Source organism: Oryzias latipes, chromosome 4, assembly GCF_053564925.1.
Source record: "Oryzias latipes strain Hd-rR chromosome 4, Olatipes_Hd-rR_3.1".
In the NCBI taxonomy this organism is placed as follows: domain Eukaryota; kingdom Metazoa; phylum Chordata; class Actinopteri; order Beloniformes; family Adrianichthyidae; genus Oryzias; species Oryzias latipes.
This window is the reverse complement of record NC_136240.1, coordinates 16,339,241-16,362,027: the sequence shown is the minus strand read 5'-3', so window position 1 is coordinate 16,362,027 and position 22,787 is coordinate 16,339,241. Positions and strand designations below refer to the sequence as shown.

The 22,787-nt window shown below is 37.2% G+C and overlaps 2 protein-coding genes across 2 annotated transcripts; one reads left to right on the top strand and one right to left on the bottom strand.

Annotated features, from left to right (window-relative positions):
* Positions 1 to 917: 917 nt before the first annotated feature.
* pgpep1 (pyroglutamyl-peptidase I) lies at positions 918 to 10,095 on the bottom strand. Its single transcript, XM_011474029.4, has 5 exons — positions 9,910 to 10,095; positions 8,260 to 8,312; positions 7,117 to 7,233; positions 4,038 to 4,270; positions 918 to 3,314 (listed from the first exon to the last, which is right to left on the bottom strand). Exons 1-5 carry the CDS (start codon positions 9,941 to 9,943, stop codon positions 3,119 to 3,121), a joined length of 633 nt encoding a protein of 210 aa, XP_011472331.2. The 5' UTR covers positions 9,944 to 10,095; the 3' UTR covers positions 918 to 3,118.
* Positions 10,096 to 11,445: 1,350 nt separating this feature from the next.
* Positions 11,446 to 15,177, top strand: lsm4 (LSM4 homolog, U6 small nuclear RNA and mRNA degradation associated). The gene is made up of 5 exons (XM_004067921.5): positions 11,446 to 11,582; positions 12,009 to 12,050; positions 12,291 to 12,389; positions 14,082 to 14,262; positions 14,451 to 15,177. The coding sequence occupies exons 1-5, from the start codon at positions 11,580 to 11,582 to the stop codon at positions 14,558 to 14,560; spliced, it is 435 nt and encodes a 144-aa protein (XP_004067969.1). The 5' UTR covers positions 11,446 to 11,579; the 3' UTR covers positions 14,561 to 15,177.
* Positions 15,178 to 22,787: the final 7,610 nt, after the last annotated feature.

Here is a 22,787-nt window from a genome sequence, read left to right as displayed (position 1 = left end):
AATAAATAAATACATATACAAATAAGCCAATATTCTGGCAACCTTTTCTGAGGAATGCACTTTATAATAATTAACCATATAAACCAGGGGTGTCAAACTCATTTTCACCGAGGGCCACATCAGCATAGTGGCTGTCCTCAAAGGGCCGGATATGACTTATACATTTAACTACATGTAATGAAAAATAAACGTAACTACTTCTTAATGTTAAACAGCTAATTTATTTATTTATTATAACTTTTTAAAGTGACAATTACAGTTGCATAGAAAACATTTGTTTGCTTGTTACTCTAGCATAAATCCTTTTAAATTTGATTCGGTCAAGTTAGGTTATATAGACAGTGTTTAAGTCCTAATATATAGTTGCCCAATCCAATACTTTAAGTCAAATTCCACCTAGATATGAATAAATGCACACCAATTTTTATTTTTATTTTAAGAAATGAAAAACTGTTATGCTCTCGGGGGCCACATAAAATGACAGGGAGGGCCACATTTGGCCCCCAGGCCTTGAGTTTGACACATGTGATATAAACAATTGTCAAAAACAAAACCCTCCACCACAAATATGCTAGGTAAAATTAAGAGCTGCTTAAATATTCAAGCAGCTGTGGTGCAGCGGTAGACCAGTCAACCCCTGATTGTAAAATTGTATTCCTCCTAATGATTAAAGGCAGCTTAAGGGAGTGGAGCTGCCATCAGTGATTGAATGTATGAATGATTTAAGGAAGTTATCCAAGTTCTATATACCGGTAAGTATACATCATTCACCAAAGAAGCAGTGTGACTTTTGAAACATTAAAGATGACGTTTATAGACATTTCAAAAGTTTGTTTTACAGCAGAGTGGTTGTTTCACATGGTTGTAATGGTAGCATGTTTAGACAAATTGTTTGAAGAACAGATACAACAGCCGGATACAATTTCTTAATTATCTTTATTTCAAAGTCTTTCTTTTTTCAAAGTGATATTACCAACAGTGCTACGTTTTGGACAAAGAAGAAACCTTCTGGAACCTGGAATACATCACATAGCCAAACTGTTAGTGTACAACAAAGCACACACAAAACAAAACATTTTGTTTCTGTTGAGGTAGCCACACATCTGGCCGAACAGCATCTGCAACACATCTCTTGACTACTGAGAATTATGGAGACCGTATTATGACACACATGAATAACAGCAAGGCACAGGAGAGTTGGGGGTCAAGGGGTCACCTCATGAGTAAACGTGAGGCAGAATTTCTGCAGATTGCATCTAAGTACTAACCATGCCCCTACCGCCTCACTTGCCCTGACCGTAAGAGGTTTTGAAACCAGAAAACAAAGACGCATGCTAAAAGGTACAAACCATTTGGTAACACTAAAACATTTACAGTTCCAGAAACCTACTTTGGAGTAAAAAATGCTTTATACATAAAAAAAAAAAAAAACAAGATCAGTTTAAAAGAACAGGGATTTACCAGTACTCAAAATTAATGGGAAAATATACCATACAAATGATGCAATATATTGGTCTATATGTTACAGGATAGGCTACATTTATGTCCCCTCGAAGGGCAGTGATCAATTTGGAGCATTTTAAAACCATTTTCAACCAAAGTAAATCTTTGGAAGGTGGCAAAATAGCCTAGAAATTAAGGTAGACTGAACAACAAACTGAAATAATTGAACAAAACTCCGTTCAACAGCAGATTCAGACTTTGAGATGAAAATTACTGCTAATTGTGTCTTGGATCTGATTAAAGGGGAACTAGGCAACAAAAAACATGTTTCACACTCACCAATTAAGCACATTTTACACACATTATTGTAATAAATGTAGAAAAAAACAAAAGAAAATGATGCTTGTGTTTGAAAAGCTACATTTTTTTAGATTACAGTGACAGAAAAAAAATCTTTTATGTACAAAACTTAGTCTTTCACATTGTTTGAGATATTCTGTCCAGATTCCAGATTAGGTACAACAGACATAAAAAACAGAAAGTGCAACAGAAATAATTCAAGGCCCAATTATGACTGAACTTGAAGTCCATCTTTATTAAATCTGAAAGATTCAAATCATTGAAATAAAAATAAAAAAAAAGACCAAAAAGCTTTAATCAAGGGGTAGCAATTACGGCTGCACAAAAGTGAAAAGTACTTATTTGCATATTTCTGCAACTTTAATGCAGGTTTAAATGTACACAAGGTGTTTACTTGAAAAATCCTCAATAGTTCAGAAGCGCTGAAGAATGAAAAGTTTGATTTTTTTTTAACAGTTGTGCAGCTAAAAGAAAACTTTAATATTTGTTTTTGAGTGGATTCATTAGATGAGACCTGTGAACTAACATTGCACAGCCCAGGGACAGGTCTCAAAAGGGTTGATTTGGGTTTATTGGTGTCAAAATTGAGCCAAGAAACTGGGGAAGTATGAGCTGGAACCAACCCGTTCCCTGATTTAAATAACCTTTGTTAGAGAAGGCAAATTTACAACTTCTTATAAAGAAAAATTACCAGAGAAACAAATGTGAACAAGTCAACTGTAAGGAACAGACAAAGAGAATGTTAAAGAAAATTAATGCTTACTATATAATCCATAATGCATTACGGGCACAGAGAAATTGTATCATTTGGGTAAACACCTGGTAATTGAAACAAATACGAGAAAATAAAAACTAAAAAGAGGAGAATTCTGAGATGGATAATGCAGTACACCCAAATGTGCCTTCTATAACTATTCCAATAACCCTAACTCTATAAGGTGCATCAATAGAAGCCATATTTGGGGTTACAGCGCTCCATCTCTAACTGTGGACTGCATATGAACACATTTAAGAAGCACTTTGCAAACGTTGCTTGTGTCTTTCGGAATTGAGAGAAACCGAAGGAACCAACGGTTGTGTGGATGTTCTCCTCCTGTGGTGGGGATACGTTGAAATCGTATTCAATCAGGTGTAGAAAAAGGAAAAGAAACAACACAAAAACAAAGAGGCACATGCTTCCAACAGCCTAATAAGTTGAAGCATATCCAAGTCAAGAAAAGGATCAAAGTATAAAAGAAGTTTGGCTACTTGTGGTCAAGTGCAATTTTTCTTGTGTGACAAGGGCAGGAGAGGCTGGTTAGAATTTGAAGGGCACTTAGTGGATGTGCTGCTGGGAATTGATCTTTTCCTCCGCCTGCTCAAGAAGCTTCAGCATCTCCCGGATGATGGCCTGCAGCGCCCGGCCCAGGTCTTCCCCGCTGTAAGGCTTTCCGAGAGGAGGCACGTGAATGAAGGCAGAACGGCCGTGGCTCAGGTACAGGGATGTGTAGTAGGTATAGTCACAGAGATACCTGTATGGGAGCAAAGCAAGCCATGAATAAACATGTCAAAAATATTCAATGAATTTGAATAAATCTGAGATTATCAATAGCAGCAGTTCACAAAATTATTGGCAGTAAAAACTTTCAGATTATTTGGTGTAATATGTTATAGAAGTTGGAGTTAAAAGCTGGAAAGTTGCTAAATACTAAATTGTTCATTTTTCTTTGACCATTACAGTGTTGCACTGCAATGAAGACTTAGCTAGTAAAAGCTCTCAAACATAATAAACGGCAAATATATCTTCATTGTGATGTCTGTGTGAAACGTGTATCGCAAAAGATGGCATTAACTGCGATAAATGCTTACCTTAAATGTTTAAATACATGCCAATACAATCTTGTGGCAGCTTAAAGAATTTAAAGAATCAAACAAAAGCCCTTTACGCATTTGACTAATCGGATGGACCCCTTCTCGCCAGTGACCAATCCAATGGAGCCTTTATGAAAGGAGGATCTTTCGGAGTATAATTGAAGTTACAATGTCTTTTACTTAAATACAACTGTTGCTGTGAAATGGAAATGATGTATTAGTTGTTTTTTGTTTTGCTATTGCACGTCATTTTGTTGTTGCAATACTGATCACTACTAGTGCAAGTTTTTCTCATATCATGCATGCACATGTCACTACCCTCACCGAGTATAAATAATGTCTGAATGTTACTATATCTTAACTAAAAGGGAATAAAAAAAGACCTTCCAGCATCTTTGGAAACAGAGACGGCTACTCCCAGTCCTGACGCAGTCACTCTCTTGCAGACGGACTCCATGTCAATAACTGAGTTGATACAGTCTGGGCCTCCCACAATGCAACATTGTGAATCCGGACAGAAGCTGCTGTTGTCCAGTCCCTTGTAACCATGATTTCTGCCACACTTCTCCAGCGTGACAGTAGTGGCCATGCCCGAGACTCCAACATGAACTACCAACTGCACAGACACGGAAAGAAAAAAGAAACGTCAGAGAAAGTAAAGACACACTCCAATGAAAATCGTATTTTTGGTGTTTTAGACGTGTTTTTGGGGCATGATGGAGAACATATAACATATAAGAAAATTCAGCTTAAAATTACATTTCTGAGTATTTTTTTATTCAAATAATTGTGAATCAGGAGCAGAAGCGAAAATGCATTTGGTAAAAGCTCGTAGTAGTGATGCAGAAGCTTCTACGGCAAGCCAAAAGCTCCCTGCTCCTTTCCATTCTGATGCATCCACAAACAGATCCATGAGCATCTTTGGTTTTGTCGTCCGAGCTTGAATTTGGCTCAAAACTGTACGTATGGGTAGCTCCAATATTGCTTGCTGTTTTTGTTTCAGGGTAATGTTAGGTTGGGGTTGTGGGGGGCTGTAAGCTAGTGGGAGAGAGAGTAAGCAGTTGGATGCCAGGAAGTGGCGTCAGGCTTACTTTGTGCCAACAATCTCTCCCACAACTCAGGGGCAAATATCTAATGAACCGGTAGCTCTATGCAGAAACTTTGTCCTAGAAAACAACAGTTTTTCTTTTTATTTTGCCTTAAAAATGGCATAATCGTAATCAAACGACTACTGTAAGATAAATAGAGTGCAACTCAAAACAGATTAAAATGTGCTTGGCTTTATTGTTGGGGTATGTGTGGAAAAAATACAGCAAATATTGACTAAAATGAAGAAAACATTTGTTTTTTTCCGTTTAAGAACCATTAGGTAGGTTTCCCTGACCAATAAATGGAAGGCCATTCCAGCTCACTGCTCTAGCCTAAGAAAAGAACACTTCATCAGAAGTGTTTTCTCATTGATATATTCACCACTTTCCACTGCAGTTTTTCCCTTTACCCATTAACATAAAATATAAACAAAATAAAGGATATACAGTGGTCCTTCGTTTATCTGTTCTATAACCCGCAATATGTGAAATCCGCAAAGTAGTCAGCTTTAATTTTTACTATAATTTTTCTCAGAAATGAACATTTTCACACTTTTCTCTCTTGTTTAAACTCTCACTGTTCAAACTTTTGTAGAACAATCAGTCCGGTATTATAGAATGAAAATAAAGATCAGATTGCAATTGAAATTTTTTTAGAATTGGCAAGATAAACATACTCTAGACAGGATGGCAGCATGAAAGAGATTAATTTATAATGGTCAACAGCCAATCAGAACGCAGAACACAATATACTGTAAAAACAAAAAAAAATCCAAATTACACCAAAAAATAAAAAATCTGTGAAACAGAAAGATCTTAAAAGGTGAACTGTGTTAAAGCAAAGGATGACTGGAGTCAATAAAGTTGCACAGTTGACCTGTCAGCAACTGGACAATTAAAAAAAAACATACAATGGGGAAAAAAGTATTCAGTCAGCCACCAAATGTCCTAGTTCTCCCACCTGAAAGGATGAAAGAGGCCTGTAATTTTCATCATAGGTATACCTAAACTATGCGAGACAAAATAAGAAGAAAAAATTCAGAAAAATCACATTGTCTGATTTTTAAAGAATTTATTTGTAAATTATTGTGGAAAAAACTGGCTAGGCCACTCCAGGACCTTAAAATGCTCCTTACGTAGCCACTCCTTGTTACCCGGTCAGTGTGTTTGGGATCGTTGTCATGCTGAAAGACCCAGCCATGTTTCATCTTCAGTGCCCTTGCTGATGGAAGGAGGTTTTTTCTTAAAATCTGACAATACACGGCCCCATTCCTTCTTTCCTTTACACGGATCAGTTGTCCTGGTCCCTTTGCTAAAAAAACAGCCCCAAAGCATGATGCTTCCACCACCATGCTTTACAGTGAGTATGGTGTTCTTTGGATGTAACTCTGCATTCTTTCTCCTACAAACACGACCAGTAGAATTCTTACCAAAAAGTTCGATTTCGGTTTCATCTGACCATGGGACATTTTTCTAATCCTCATCTGGATCATCCAAATGCTCTCTTTCAAACTTTAGACGGGGGCCTGAAAATGTAATGGCTTTAGCAGGGGGCCACGTCTGGCACTGCAGGATTTAAGTCCCTGGCAATGTAGTGTGTTACTGACAGTAGCCTTTGTTACTTTGGTCCCAGCTCTCTGCAGGTCAGTCACTAGGTCCCTCTGTGTGGTTCTGGGATTTTTGCTCACCGTTCTTGTGATCATTTTGACCCCACGGTGTGAGATCTTGCAGGGAGCCCTAGATGGAGGGGGATTATCAGTGGCCTTGTATGTCTTCCATTTCCCAATAATTGCTAACACGGTTAATTTCTTCACACCAAGCTGCTTACCTATTGCAGATTCAGTCTTCCCAGCCTGGTGCAGGTCATCAATTTTATTTCTGGTGTCCTTAGACAGCTCTTTGGTCTAGTGGAGTTTGGAGTGTGACTGTTTAAGGTTGTGGACAGGTGTCTTTTATATAGATAACCAGTTCAAACAGGTGCTGTTCATTCAGATAAGGAGTGGAGGACAGAGGATCCTCTTACAGAAGAGGTTGCAGGTATAGATGTGATTTTTTTTCTCATTGTGTCTTTCATAGCTGAGGTATACCAATTATAAAAGTTACAGGTCTCTTGTCGTTTTAAGTGGGAAAAGTTGACTGGTGGTTGACTAAATACTTTTTTGCCCCGCTGTATGTAGCAACAAATGATGCAACAACTAAGATTACCTTAAATGTAACTATGAAATGTCAAAAACAACATTGTTGATGTCTGTCAATAACTTAAATAACTTTTTTTACAGAAGTAAAATTATAGAGTCAAAGAACACATGAAGTCATCCGGTTTTAAAATCTGTAAAATTGCGTGTGTGGAAGGAAACTACAGTTTAGCTTTTACCTGTGGGTGATACTGCTTCCACAACGATGGAACCAAACTTTGGACGGTCTGGTATTCTACAGGAACCTCATATACATGCAAGTCCACATTGCTGCCAAGTCCCAGTTTCTTCAGTTCCTGTCAGGACAAAAATCACATACAGGCTGGAACAGATTTGATACTTTTAAAGCAACATCAACAGATTCTTTTTAGATCAAAATCAAATAGACAATAAATATACTTTATTTTGTTTTAGTGCAATGCTGTATTTTTTTTTACCTTCCATCTATTATGGTTTCGAACAGAACTGTTTTCTCTGTTTGCCTTGAGACCTTTAAACCCATAAAACCCATACACTGTCAGCAGTTTTTTCACTGACTGGGCACTGAAGGCTCTTATTTGACAGGAGGACAACAGGAAAAAAGGAAAACATATGGGAAAGCGTGTCAGGGTGGGACTGAAAACAGAAGCCAACTGCAGCAAAACAAAGAAACTTTCCATTTCACCTGCTCAACCAGCTGAGGCATACATTATTAAATAACAGCATTTTTTGGAATAAAAGACACAACCTCAACAAGAATGTGTTTGAATAGTAACCATGAAATGGGTAAATGTCTGTTTTCATTTCCTTAAAGGAGATATTGACTACCAGAACATTGTTTTCCAAACAAAGTCCATTTTCTCCAAATATCTTCAGCAGTGTTAGAATAGCAAATAAATAACATAAAGCATTCATATATCATAAGTAAGATAAATATGTGTCAAGTTCACAACCAGTCAGTTTCACCTCCCCCAGACTCCCGTAGTCCCCAGTGACCCACCCCACCCACTAGTATTGAAAAGAGACCAGTTTGACCATGTCTGCGACCCCGACACAATGTGGCCTTTTGTTTGGCCCTAATATCCTTATCAAGTCCGTCTAGACACCCTCACAACCACTGTCACCCCCACGAAAAGCCTCCACAGCTGAGGACGGAGAAGCCGAACGGCCGGCCAGCAGTCAATGAACCATCGCATCACAGGTTTAAGAGCTGTCAACACCAAGACGCCAAACTGAACACCAATTTTTTTTTTTTTACTATACAAGCAAATATAGAAGATCTAGTCACAGAAAACAACCTAAAATGTGTCATTGTTAGAATAGCAAGATGCTTGAAAGAATACCTGAACTGCTACCCAGCTGGGATTGATGGTGTGCTCTCCAAATGGTCCAAAACCTGAAGAAGAAAAAAAAGAAACCAGCATTTTGAGCAGTTATGCAAAAAAAAAAAGCAATTGTGCATAGTAACTTTATTGTAGGATTATTTTATACATTTTATTCCTAGTGTATTAGGCCGCCAAATGTTCATAATTCAATGCACCAATAATACACTAAAAAAAACACTACAAATTTATATAGGTTGATCTAAAGCTTAATATGTAAATAATTCTAATTGGATTTCTGTTTAGTACTGTAAAATCTTTTAAGCATCATAGTAATATGAGACAGATTTTAATTCACAAATTAAAAATCTGCTAATATTTGACCAATCTAACTTTTAAATGTTAAAAAAGGACAGACCAAAATGCACATAATTTAACAAAATGAGTATGATATTATGTTGAAATTTGCCGAAAGCAACAATTAAAATGGCAGACCAAACAGATCTGAAACGCTATTGGATGTTCACTCAGACTTGTTTATACGAGGATCTCCGACTGAGCCCCTTCCACCACTCCGTCTTTGGGTCAGAGGGTCCCTGGGGGTTGGGTGGAGAAAGGATCAGTCTGTCTGACAAGCTGGAAAGCAGGGGAGCAAAAGGCCAGCAGCTGCCAGCCGACCTGCTATTGTGGAGGAGCCGTTCCCAGGAAATCTACAAGTCTTCTATGAAAGGGCCCAGCAGGTTTCAGCACTCCTTTTGTGCACGGCAAACAAATCACTGCCACTACAACTCTGCGTAAAAAAAGAGCATCCAAGACTGTAGATTTCTGTTTAAAATCAAGCATCTTGATGACAGGGCAGGAGTCAAGTTGAGTTGTGTGCACACACTGGGAAGAAACGTTGTTTTTTTTTTTTAACATAATGACTGCATTAATTTTAAAATAATTTTAAAAATAAAAAGTAAATAAAGGTTTATGCTTTTAATAAAGCATAAATAAGTAAACATGCCAAGTGGCATTGAAAACAGAGTTAAAGCATTTATTTAGTTTGAAAACACACAAAAGTAGGAACAAAGACTAAGTGTACTGTACAGAATGTGTACAATTGTAAGGGTTTCACAGTAAACTAATGTCTCTAGAATTAAAGATAAAATTATACATCATGTGGTTTTTCTTTTTTATTTGTCGAGTGAGAAAAGAACTGCTGTGTTACTAATAATAAATCCATCAATAATAACAGTTAGCATAAAAGTTAGCACAGGAATCTGAAGCTAAGCTAACTAAAGCTTTTGTTTACTTTAAATTGTGATTGAGGTTGTGTATTGTATTTAGAACTTCACTTTTATGCTCTATTTTACCAAATGTAACATCGATTTAATCGATTTCGATCTAATGTTATTATTTTAACTTCGCCCCTTTGTGTCATGGCTGAAAAAAAGTATACCAAAAAGCGACTGTTTCACTCAAAAGGTAACCAAGTCCGCGTACAAGTTTTACGCGGAGCTTACGTACAAAACAGAAAATGTTCTTCCTGTTCGCAACAACAGCCCAGAGCAGACTGACGCCATTAACGAACGAGCAGCTGTCATCTCTGCAACTTTTCCTTCACTTCAGTCGCTCTTCTTCAGACGCCCACCAAACATGAGAACAAGAGCGCTAAAGACAAAGACAAACCTGTCACGACCACATTCCGTTTACTGTTATCCATTTTCCAGTTTGTAGACGAGAATCTGTTCTTCTTTTTTGGGTCTGTACGCCGAAACAGATCCTCTTAAACAGCCGGAGACCCTCACAGCTGACGACTCCTTCTCCCACAATCAAAAGAAACCTGCCGTTCTCTCTCATCCTGCACGCTGCGTCAAACCCAACGTAATGACGCCATCAACGGAATGACGGCTACGGTGGCTGAGAAATGTCAACTTAGGGAAAAAACAAAAAGAAAAAATAAATAAATAAAAACTACACAAATATCCTATTTTAATACAACCAATTGTCTTGCCTGTGTTTTATCATAAAATAAGACTTTAATTAAGTACCAAGCTATAAATTAGTTGTTGCAAAAATTGCACCAGCAAAAATATGAACGTGTTGGTCAAATTATATAAGGATTCACGTAATTCAATTACATGAATCCATTTGGTAATGAAAAAAATTATTATTTTTTAAACCACTGTCACATTTATTTAGACTTTACCAAAACCAGACAGACCTTAATCATAAAATAGAATAGAACAGAATAGAATAGAATAGACTTATTTTATTGTCACTGTGTCACATGTACACGCAACAAAATTCCAGCTTTTCCTTTTTTATAATACAAGGAGTTGTGGCAGTGATCTATTCAATATTATTCTTCTCTTTCTTCTCTATTATCCTCATTTTATCATCATTATTTTTTTTAATTTTATTCTGTACTAATTTAAGGAATAAAAATGCATTTCACTGAAAATGAAGAAAAAATTACTGTATTATGTTTAGTCTAGACACTCATACCTAATGCGAACTAATCAGCAATGGTACAATCTGAAATTTGAGACACAGGATTTTGCTATAAGATATTATTAAGCGGTTTTATGCTTTGAAGGAAATGTTTGTGTATAGATAGATAGATAGATAGATAGATAGATAGATAGATAGATAGATAGATAGATAGATAGATAGATAGATAGATAGATAGATAGATAGATAGATAGATAGATAGATAGATAGATAGATAGATAGATAGATAGATAGATAGATGGATGGATGGATGGATGGATGGATGGATGGATGGATGGATGGATGGATGGATGGATGGATGGATGGATAGATAGATGGATGGATAGATAGATAGATAGATAGATAGATAGATAGATAGATAGATAGATAGATAGATAGATAGATAGATAGATAGATAGATAGATAGATAGATAGATAGATAGATAGATAGATAGATAGATAGATAGATAGATAGATAGATAGATAGATAGATAGATAGATAGATAGATAGATAGATAGATAGATAGATAGATAGATAGATAGATAGATAGATAGATAGATAGATAGATAGATAGATGTTACACTTGGTCCTCTGTATTTATTTTTGAATTTCGTCACAGTAAAAGAACAAAAGAAAATGCTCCTGTGTTTGATAGATAGATGTTACACTTGGTCCTCTGTATTTATTTTTGAATTTCGTCACAGTAAAAGAACAAAAGAAAATGCTCCTGTGTTTGCGCATGTTTTGCGCTAGGGGGCAGTCATGTTTTAATAAGACGTGGCACCGAGTACGTAGAAAACGAAGAAGAGTCTGCGAGTAAAAATCGTGTTGCTAATCTAAGGCAGCACAAACATAACCTACCAGAATGGTAAGTTATTACTTACAAATGGACTATTTTGTAAAAATCACACACTATATAAAAATACTGACCTGTTCTTTGGCTTCAAAAATCCCATGTAACTGGTTTAAACATCGCAAATCAAGGCTAAGCTACGCTAGCAACCAATGCTAAATTGTTTTCTGCTTGTGGAACGCTGACTATACAAGTGGTTCTTTTTAAAATTATTTTCTATATAAATATATAAGGGGGGGGGGTCACCATTTCAGATACACGTTTAGTACTAAACTAAACACAAACGAATCATTATAGTTCGGAACAGAGCTTAAGTTTCTCCGCCGACACAGAAATACATTCAGACGTGTTCTTCATTTCTGAATCAATATTCCTTTTAGAATGCATTATTTTAATATATCATAGAGATCATAAATCGGACCCATTTCTACTATTTCGCAGCTTCCCTTGTCCCTTTTGAAGACGGCCCAGAACCATCCTATGGTAAGAAATAATTGCTTTTCTTTCCTCCTTCTATTCCTTATCTGGTGATTACTGGTTAAACCATTTTATTCAGTTACTTGTGGTTTTAAGATCAGGTTTTTTGTTTTGTTATTGAGATTGTTTGCATGTTTTTCTTTAAACAATAATTTTTGTGCATTTCTTTTTGAATAAAGAAAGAACCTTTTAGAAAACCATAATCACCAGCTGACCTTTTTTTCAATGAACTTTGATTTTTTTCAGCTGGTTGAACTGAAGAATGGAGAAACCTACAACGGTCATCTGGTTAGCTGTGACAACTGGATGAACATCAACTTGAGAGAAGTCATCTGCACATCCAGGGTAACAGATTTGCTCTCATGTTCTCAGTGGAGAACGATCCATAAACTGCACACCTTAAATAAAAAAAATTAGCTTAAATTTAACAGTCGCTTACCTGTTTCCTTCAGTTTTCATTCTGACTACCTTAGCCGTTTAAAGACCCACCCCAATTAAAATAGTGTATTTGTTTGGTTTGGTTTTTAACATGTTTTGTGGCATTTTTCTCATAATGACGGACATATATAAAGAAAGTTTGTAGGCAATTAGATCCATTTACGTCTTGGTTTTCCTCGTCTGAGCTGGCATCTGGCTTTAAACTGTACGTCTGTATAGCTTCAACATTCCCCACCAATTTTCTTGCACTTGGTGTTAGATTGGGGGTATGAGGGTGTGTAAGCTAGCAGGAGAGTGGAAACAAAGGGACCTTGGAAAATGCGGCAGGCTTTTTTAGGTATATTTCTAATGAACTTCTGTCACTCTGCAGAAACTGTCCTAGAAAACAAGACAAGTTTTTCATTTTGGCTTAAAGCTGCATAATGAAAAAAAACAAAATCAAAATACTGGGAATAGATCAAAAGATAATTGAAGTGAGCCTTTAAAATATAAAGACTAATGTATAATGAAGCAATGGTTTTAGTAAAACATCCTTTGATACATGTTGGAACAAAAACCTCAACGCTAATTTTTTTTGTTAGAAGAAAAAGGACTGATTATTGTTAAAGGCCCTGTACCATGCTATTCCTAAACCATTCATGGTAAAGAATATCCATATATATATTACCTTTGGCCCACAAAAGAAAGATTTTTTAAATTAAATATTAGTTACGTGGCGCAGTGGTTAGCGCAAGATCCCCCAGCCAAGTTTTGGGGACTTGGTTGCTGTTGGTCCCCCAGCCAACTGCAAGCCCAGCCAGGTCCAAGACTTGGCTGGGGGACCTGAAAAAGAACCTGTCTGTGTGGAGTTTGCATGTTCTCCCCGTGCATACGTGGGTTTTCTCCGGGGACTCCCACCTTCGTAGGTTAATTGGTTACCTTAAATTGTCCATAAGTGTGAATGCAAGTGTGCATGGGTGAGTGATTTGTGGACCTGTGACAGACTGGTGTCCTGTCCAGGAAGCCCCCTGCCTTCACCCATGAGTAGCTGGGATAGGCCCCGGCAGCCCAGTGACCCCAAAAGGGACAAAGCGGGTTTAGAAGATGAATTAAAAAATGATGAATGAATATTAGTTATTTTCCTGAGTTATTTTCCAACCTGGAAGCAAGACGACTGGATCTGAGGCACCGGCACTTCCATGATGTCAACCTATAGCCAGCATCAACAACATGTCTGTGTCTCGCCCACGAAACAAACAACATTCAAACTTTCGTAAAGATGAATGTGCATATTGAGCATGTAAAGAGAGTTTTGCCAAACACCACTAGCTTCATGGAGTGTGTGTTTTAGCCTGGGGGCGGGGCTGGCAGCGCAGACTCTTCCTGGAAGGGGCTGTTCTCACTTATCTACATCAGCTCGTGAGAACCCGCTTGTTTTTGTGGGTTAGGTGTGGCTGGTTCCTGGAGCACAGGTTTTTAGAGGAATTCTCAGAAATGCGTGAATGGGTCAATACTGGTTTGAGGTTTCTTTATAATACACCGGGAAGTTCAAAAAAGGGATTTAGCATAGACCCTTTGAAGTATACTGGTTACACTCATCGTTTGGTCTTTTTCCCACAGGATGGTGATAAGTTTTGGAGGATGCCAGAGTGCTACATCAGGGGAAGTACCATCAAGTATCTGCGAATTCCAGATGAGATTATTGACATGGTGAAGGATGAGGTGGTTTCTAAGGGTCGTGGACGTGGAGGTGCCCAGCAGAATAAGCAGCAGGGTAAAGGAAGAGGCGGAGCCGGCCGAGGTGAGAGGAAGCAACTTCTGCATTTGTTCTGTCATGATTTGCCTTAATGAGACTTAGATCAGCTTAAAATAAGTAAAAAATCCCTCTGTTAAAGCTTTTAAACACATCTGGTGAAACATCATCTTTATTTGTTTAGGAATTTATTATTCTAACTTGCTGAATTTGACATTTTTTGTGTCTGTATGTAGGTGTGTTTGGCAGCCGCGGCAGAGGGATGTCAGGTCCTGGTCGAGGCCAGCAGCCACAGCAGCCGGATAAAAAACCAAGCAAACAGCAGGGAATGAAGAACCAGCACTGATGTGATGTCATGGATCTTTCACATCACATTAACTGTTATTTTTGTTTCAGTACTTGTGGATAATTTAACTCTCAGCTCCTTTTTTTGCTGATATGTGATATGTAAGAGAACCAATCGCTGCAAAAGGTCACTGAGATGTTCAAAAGAGGCAGTGGTTTTGCACTGAGTTTTCTTTTTAGGTTTTTAAGAATAACCATGTTTGTGTAAAACCCAAGAGCTGATACTTTTTCTTTTTTTCTTTTCTTTCAAGAAGAATATTTTGTCATGAAAACCCCTTTTTAGTCACAAAAGTAATCTGTTGGTACAATTGGAAGTGTCAAATTGTTTATATTTGGATGTCTTTTTCTTTAGGGGTAGATTTCATGATAGACAATATTCCAGCCCCAGAATTCTCTTCATTTCTATTCTAGTTGTTGAGTGACATGGTTGGTGTGGGTTTGTTTCTGTCTTTCACTCCTCATTAGCCAATCTAAGCTGATAGTCAGCTGACATCCAGTCACAGATAAGTGACACGATTTGACCATAAGAATTTTTGTTTGAAAAACTCTTTATTTTTATAGTGATGAATATTATTGTAATGACATGAGAAACAATAAAGCAGTTTTTGTTAAAGACCATGTATGTATAAAATAGTCTTCATTTTTAGGGAACTGCCCCAAAAGTTTGTTACACCTGAAACTTTTTGTTTAAAGATCAGTTTGAAGAAATGAAGCACTGAAATTGTTATAGTAAAATTACTATTTGATTGCAGAGTGTAAAGACCTCTGTTCCTGTTTAGCATGTCCTGTATCCTATTTAAAGCATCAACACAAGTTCAGGCTCATGAAAAGAAAATATTTGGAATTAGCTGCTGTTTTGCTTGATTTTTAAGATAAAGATTTAAAGCTTTTTTATTTTTTTACAATCAAGAACATTTTCATTTTGGAGAGTTAAGACCACAAGTTAAATATGATACACACATTTTGTTACATAAATTTAATAACTGATAGATTTATGATTCAAATAAATGGCTGAGATTTATTTTAGTCTTCCCTATTACTTGCAAGCTAATTTAAGAAATTCTGACATTTAGTTTTCCTTGCGAAAAATTGGGCTTTGAAATTATGCATGATCATGCAGAAAAAGTACTATAATTAAAATCTGTAAAACTTAAAATGGTGCAATTTTAAGGTGGAGAAATATCTAAAGAGGTGGAGGTTTACTCTGGAGAGAAGAAGAATGAAGGTCAACCACCACAAGACAGACCATCTGTGTAAATGAGAAGAAACGAAGTAGAATATTAAGGTTACCAGGCACAGGCGGAGAAGGTGGTGGACTTTAAATTCTTAGTGAAAGGTTCAGAACAACATTTTTCAAGATAGTGGGAGAGATGAAGACGTGTGTCCAAGCAGGTTGGAACAAAAAGAGGAAAGTCCCAGGTGTGAAGTGTGGGGAAAAAAATGTCAGTCAAGACAGCAGGTGAGAGCAGTTGGTGGTGGTGTAGAGATGGTGTCTCTGAGAGAGAGACAGGAGGCAGAGCTAGAGATGTTGAGGTTTTCCTTAGGAGTGACGAGGATCAGGAATGAATTCATCAGAGGAACAGCTCATGTTCTGGAGATAAGAAGGGAAATAGATTGAGACGGTTTGGACACATTGAGAGGAAGGACTGATAATATTGATAAAAGGAGGCTGAAGTTGGAGCGGATAAAGTGGATAAAGGTGAAGAGGATTTAATGTAATCCATGGACACTAGTGAAGATCACAAATCATTGAAAAAAAAAGATTTAGCGCGCTGTCTTGTGGGGTCTAGATGACCCCCTCCCAATGTTAACGTGCCTAGGATGGCACAAGGGTTAGATGGAGGTTGGAGTTGAGACACGACAGCTTTAAGCTGTGGCCACTAGAGGGCAGCATTAGCTGGTGCACAGTTGAGTGTTTTTTCTTCTTTTTCATTTTCATTGTCCATTAAATAAAATGCTTTAATAAAGATTTTGCATGGCAGACATTTTGATATGTGACAGCTGAAAATGGGGATTTAATGGTGATTGCACCCAACTATAAGAAAAATCCAACAGCTCTATTTAAACTGCAGCTGCAATTTAGTGCATTTGATCTTTTTTCTATGTAATTTAGTACACATAATAGAAGTAAACAGGTACCAAAGATCCTCACGTGTACCTCTTTAGTCATTGAAAGGGAGTTAGGACTTAAAAGCCTCAAATTTGACAGTGAATTCTTAAAGCAAAAGCATCTTTTAAAAAAATCAATGGAAACTAGGTTGACCAACTAAATAAAATGTATAAATTAAAATCAAATGTTCAATAAATGTGCTCAATAATTATCTCCCACAAGACATACATTCAAATTCAAGTTATCAAATAGGGACATGTATTTTCAACTAAATTGCTTCAAAAAGCATGTTATAGGGTGTATATCATGTTTGCAGGCATCTTCTAATTAACTATGCAATCTGACTGTGAGTCTTTATGCGCTGCAGTGTTGTGGATAATCTCAGTGCCGAGTTTTCCTTCTCTTTACCGCCCACTCTATGTGAACAGGCTACTGCTGCTGGTAGCCAATCGGCACCTATCTTCCTTTCTGCTGCTCCTACCTGCGTCACTCTGCTTGTGTTGCCACGGTGATCGCTGATGCTCCCCCATCCGCACACTTTCTGTCTCTTCTCTAGCGAGGTATGAGGATGAAGCCGACTCTTGGCCGGTGATGCAGGGGGGGCTGCAGACGTCATCACTTCCCTTTGGAAGAAGGCCTATTTTTACCAGAGGACACAAAGTGTAGCAAGCTGCTCAACATATTTATGGAAGCTCCTTTAATCCCTGCCTGACAGGAAAACATCTCTTCCCATGCTGTGTGCTTTGTTCCCACTCCTTCACCTATTTTGTCTGAAATTCCATAATTTGGAGACTATTTCCAACAGTTTGGTCTTCTATGTTGTATCAGACACCAATCACCTTCACCATTGCAGGTGGTCAGTGAATAAAGGCTCATATTTTCCTGTGAGTCAGATCTTTTTATTGCTGGAATTCAGTTAAGTTCTCTCCAGATTGTTATGCCAGGAAATTTGTCTGGGCAGGAGGTCAGATGTATTTGATTGAGTCTGATTACTGAAGAGTCCCTCAGAGAAAAGACTGTAAGGAGGACTATGTTGAAACATGGATTTTAATAACTCATATTAAAGGTGATGTAGTATGCCCCAAATTCAAGAAATAATGTTGTAGAAGAAAGCTGAACCTTCTGATGTTTCTCACACATATAGAGCCTCTTTGTGTTAAAGAAAGACTAACGAGAAAAAGCAAATGCTGGAGGTTTTAAACCTTACATTTCATTTTTAGATTCCATTTTAGCAAGTGGGTGCAACAAAAATATTTATATATGTATTTGCAGCAGTCAAAGGTATCACTATTGCAATACTTTTCCTAATACATCCTCTACCTCAAGGGGCACTGTAGCCTATATTAAGGAACTCAGGATTTGTCTTTTTAATGTAGGAACAAATATTTTGCATGTTGAAGCTACAGTTTTGCTCTACAGGTCGTTGTATAAGACATGTCCCTTAAAAAAAACCTTTTAGTGTTGCCATCCTTTAAAAACTTCTAATGGTACTTCGACTTTAGACTTTGGATTTGAGTCTCAGACATAGGCAGCACTAAAGTCCCAGCTGTGTACGATATTCATTCGATTATTCTTAGATTTTAGCTCCACAACAATGCTGTTGGACGTACACGACACTTTCTTTGGTAAAGCAGAACTGCCAGTTATTGTGTTCCCATGAGTTGCTTAAGGGTATTTAATGACAATTTGTGATGGTAACATTTTAGGCTTTTAACTTGAAATGTCAGTTGAAGACTGGAGACTAGACTTGAACATAAATGCAGGGACTTCAGACAGGACTTGGATTTGCAAAGAGCGACCTGTGAGCATCTCTGCCAAATATTCTTTGAAAAAATGTGAATGCAAATATATTTTTTGGCTTCCACCTTTCGGCACCTGAGACAAAAATGTAAAAAATGATTATACATTATTATATTCTTTCTCTTAAATATGGTTCACACATTTGTCTCAATTTGATTTGGCCAGGATTGAATTGACCCAGGTGTGGTATATAAAGTAGACAGCATGTGTACTGGGCAGGTGTCACAGATATTTTTTTCTGATATCGTCTCCAAGTTGTGTCAATGAGGTCAATTTATATAGATTTTTTTCCTTGTCTTTATCTATTTATTTTTTGCATTCCCAAATACATTTTTAATAACAGTTTTTGGCTGTTTGCTGCCTAAAATTGTGCTACTCAGTTTTGCATTCACATGTTCCTACAGTTTTTGGGTTATTTGTGGATTGATAAAATAATACTTTTAGTCCACCAAGATACCTGTTAAGAATTTGGAATATTTAGAATTATAATCTAAGAGCTAGATGAAAAAAGTTCTAATAATATTTCTTAGGATGAACCTTACTCTGAGTTTGCAGCTGTCATCTGATTTGCTTTGTACCACAAATGAGTTCAGAACTAAAGGTCTAAACAAACCATTCCACAAAAGTGCCCATGGGAGCATTCATTTGGAAGTTGATATTGAAAAGTAAGACTTAAAAACTATGCACAAATACACATAAAGAGGGAAAAAACTAGACAGAAGGGGAGGGAGAAACATCTGTGTAATGTCATTTACATTTTTCAGTTTCAGGTTAGAAGTGCAAAATGAATGGAAAACTCAATCTGTCATTCAAAAGATGATTCTCATAATTCAGTTTAGTGTAGAATAAAGTAGTCAGTAGTTTGCTTCTAAAAAGACATTTTTCAAAAATGAATAATACCTTTATAGAATGTGGATGCTGTACAGCTGTGGCAATTATTGAATGATATAAAATGTTGACAGATTGCAAACAGCATAAGATAGAATTTGTTGCCTTAGATGTTATTGTTAAAAGATAACATAAGTACATAAAATCCACTGCATATACAGATTATCTACTTTTTTTTAAAGCAGAGTGGTAATTTCATGGAAGGTGTTCGGAAAGTAAGCTTTTCAATTCTTTTAAAGAACGCACATCACTGTGATGGTAAACATTACACTCGGAAAACATTATTAAGGCAAAACTGTATGTTTTCAACATGAGCTAATGCATAGTGATGAAAAGGTTTACGTTTGAGGTTTGTGGTCGACATTGTGAGTGTGCTTGTGTGTGCAGGGGTATACTTTATACAAACCATCACTGCACGCACTCATACACCTGTCTGTCGAGCATGAAGGGTTTCACATCCTCCCTCAGTGTGGAACTTCACCCACACTTTGAAACTACGTCATCAGGTTCAATGGAGACTCTTCGTGGGACTCACATGAATACATTAGGACCATGTGAATCTGTTTTGTTACTTCATGCATTTGTATCTGAGCTGAATGTTAACTTGGACTAAAAGGGCTGATTCCCTTTTTCCAAATCAGATTTGAATGTATGAGAAGAGGCTTAAGACTTCAAATATTGAGGAATGATATTAGTCATTGAGTTGTCAGAATAAAAGCACCAAAAATAAGATAAAAAGCACAAGAGAGATCTAATACCACTAGTCAACCATGTGTGAATCTTTTTGTTTCACTTGTGGTCTCTGTCTTAGACAGCTACACCACTACAGTTAAACTATTGAAATTTGAATTTGACTGTAAGAGCTGCTTCTGTTTCTTCATCTGCATTCCAACCAAAAGGCGGCGTGAGATTGGCAGTGGCCTAAGAACTGCTATGGAGAATTCTGGAATCTAAAAGGAGTGGATGTGCAAGGGTTGCAGAATCCCGCTTTGCTTCAAGTAGATGTCCTCACACTTTCACATACCTGCCATTCAAACACTACAGCATTGTTGAACAGGACCTAAGCTTTACAAAGTGAACACCTGTGTACACCATACACACCCTTCAGCAGTAACCCATGCTGAACTCAAAGCTGACATTTCAATAAAAAGAGTTCTTAAGATTGTGAATAAATTAGAGATATATTTGTGACAAAAAAGATATGCATTAAAGAAGTCCATAGTCTTTGGCGGTTAGGCTCTGGGTTGATGACGTCTGTCATGCTGGTGGGATAACGTTGGACCGTAGAGGAATAAATTCCAGAGCCTGAAATGGTGGGGAACTCAGTTATTTGTAGGGAGTGACGGTTTTGAAGGAGTGATGTAACAACCCCAGAAGTGATGAATTGTAGATCTTCCTTATTGACATGGCACCAAAGCTTCACAATAAAATCAATAGAAACAAACAAAAAAAAAATGTCATTTTGCAGGAACTTTTAAATAGCTCGCCATTACTTTGGTTTTTATCATCCTGATTTAAGGCTGAAGCACACACATGATGCATGTTTATGGCAAACAACTACAATGTCCTTCAGATGTAGTTCAAGTTCCAGCAGATACCTTGTCCTCATGCAGAGTTCTTCCAAAAGACCTGTACTCCAATTCTTTACTTTTCCTTGGGGAATTCAGCAGTCTACTGTCAAACTGATGTTTCTGTTTCATGTGTACATCACAAAATACTGTAGAAAAACACAAAATCAAGATGTGTTTCGTTGAAACTGAATTAATTTTTCCAGTCATGTACAATAGAAAACCTTTAGAAAGGAACAATCCAATCACACAAATATTTTACATTTTCTTTATTTATGTTAAAAACCATTACAAAGAATTTAAAGTCTTTAAAGTCCCACTCATATTATCTTTTCATCTATTGTAAAATAGTCCCCAGAGGTCTTTTAATTATGATTATGCCATTTTTAGCCAAAAAAAAAACCTGTTGTTTTCTAAGACAGTTTCTGCAGTTTCTGCTCTCCCGCTAGTTTACAACCCCTCACAACCTCGACCTAACATTAGCAGTGCAAAAAAAAAAAAGGCAGTCAATATTGGAGCTATCCTAGGTTTTGAGCTAGATGCTAGCTCAAAGGTCGGAAAAGAAGGCAGAGAAGGCATACATGGATCTATTTGTTTGCAGGTGGATGCATCAGCATGGAGCGGAGCAGGGAGCTTGTGGCCTACTGATTGTAGTTTGTAGGTAACTAGGCTCTTTTTCAAAAGACATTTTTTCGTCTGCACTTGATTCACTGTGATTTGCATAAAGAAATACTCAGGTATGTCATTTTAATTTGAATTTGAATTTTCATCATACCTCCCTGCAAGAACATTTCAAAAGCACCATTTTCTTTGGAGTGGGCCTTTAAATTTAGTCCACTTTTACAGATTGAAAAAATGTTGAAGAACTCAACAAAAATAGTTATAATATCAAATTAGTTTATCAATATTATAAATGGTCAAAAGAAGACCCAAAAGTTAAAATATATAGTAAGACAATAAATATATATTTTTAAACCCCAAATAAAGGCCTATAGGCATGAATCAAAGTGTAGAATTGGGCTTCATTTATTCAGATTCTCTTCTTGGGTATTCCACATTGTTTTGGCTCAAATGGTTCAAATCAAAGGGAAAGAAAATCAGATTCTGTGGTAAAGCTGAAGAAGACATGAGCGCATGCTTTCCAGCCACCGCCTGCTGACAGAACCGCCACTCTCAGGCAGCCTTTAAACATGTATATCTGCTACGCACACACGCACACGCACACGCACATGCACACAAACACACACCAACCACTTCCATTTCCGCCGTGTAAAAAAAAGATGTGACGTCGAAGCGGCTGTCATGTGATCCGCCCGCGCAAAGCTTTCGCAGCGATGGATACGACGGACCTGGACCTGTGACGCACGAGCTCTCCTCTGTGTAACCCTTTACTGGCCGTTGAAGCACTGCAGAACGACGACGAGGAGGAGTTCTTTGAGGAAGATTTTAAATATAGAGAGGGCAGGTTTAGAGCTGAACTAAAGCTGTGTCCGTTTATCTTTTCATAATAATTTGACTTGTCAATTTACATCCATGCCTCCATTCAGATCAATCAATCAATCAATCAATCAATCAATCAATCAATCAATCAATCAATCAATCGTATTTATATAGCCCAACATTACATTACAACAATAGTCATCTCGATGGGCTTCATGCCGGTAGTTGTATAATAAACATGAAATCGTAAAGAATCAAGTGTGTCGTTTTTTTTTTTAACTAACCAAAGGGCTTCATAACAGTAAAGACAAACACTGACATAAAGATGGGTGAAAATAATAAAAACTTAAGATAAAAACATCACACGTTTTAAAGACCCACTCATATGGAAATTGTGTTTTTCGGTGTATGTTATTGTGGCA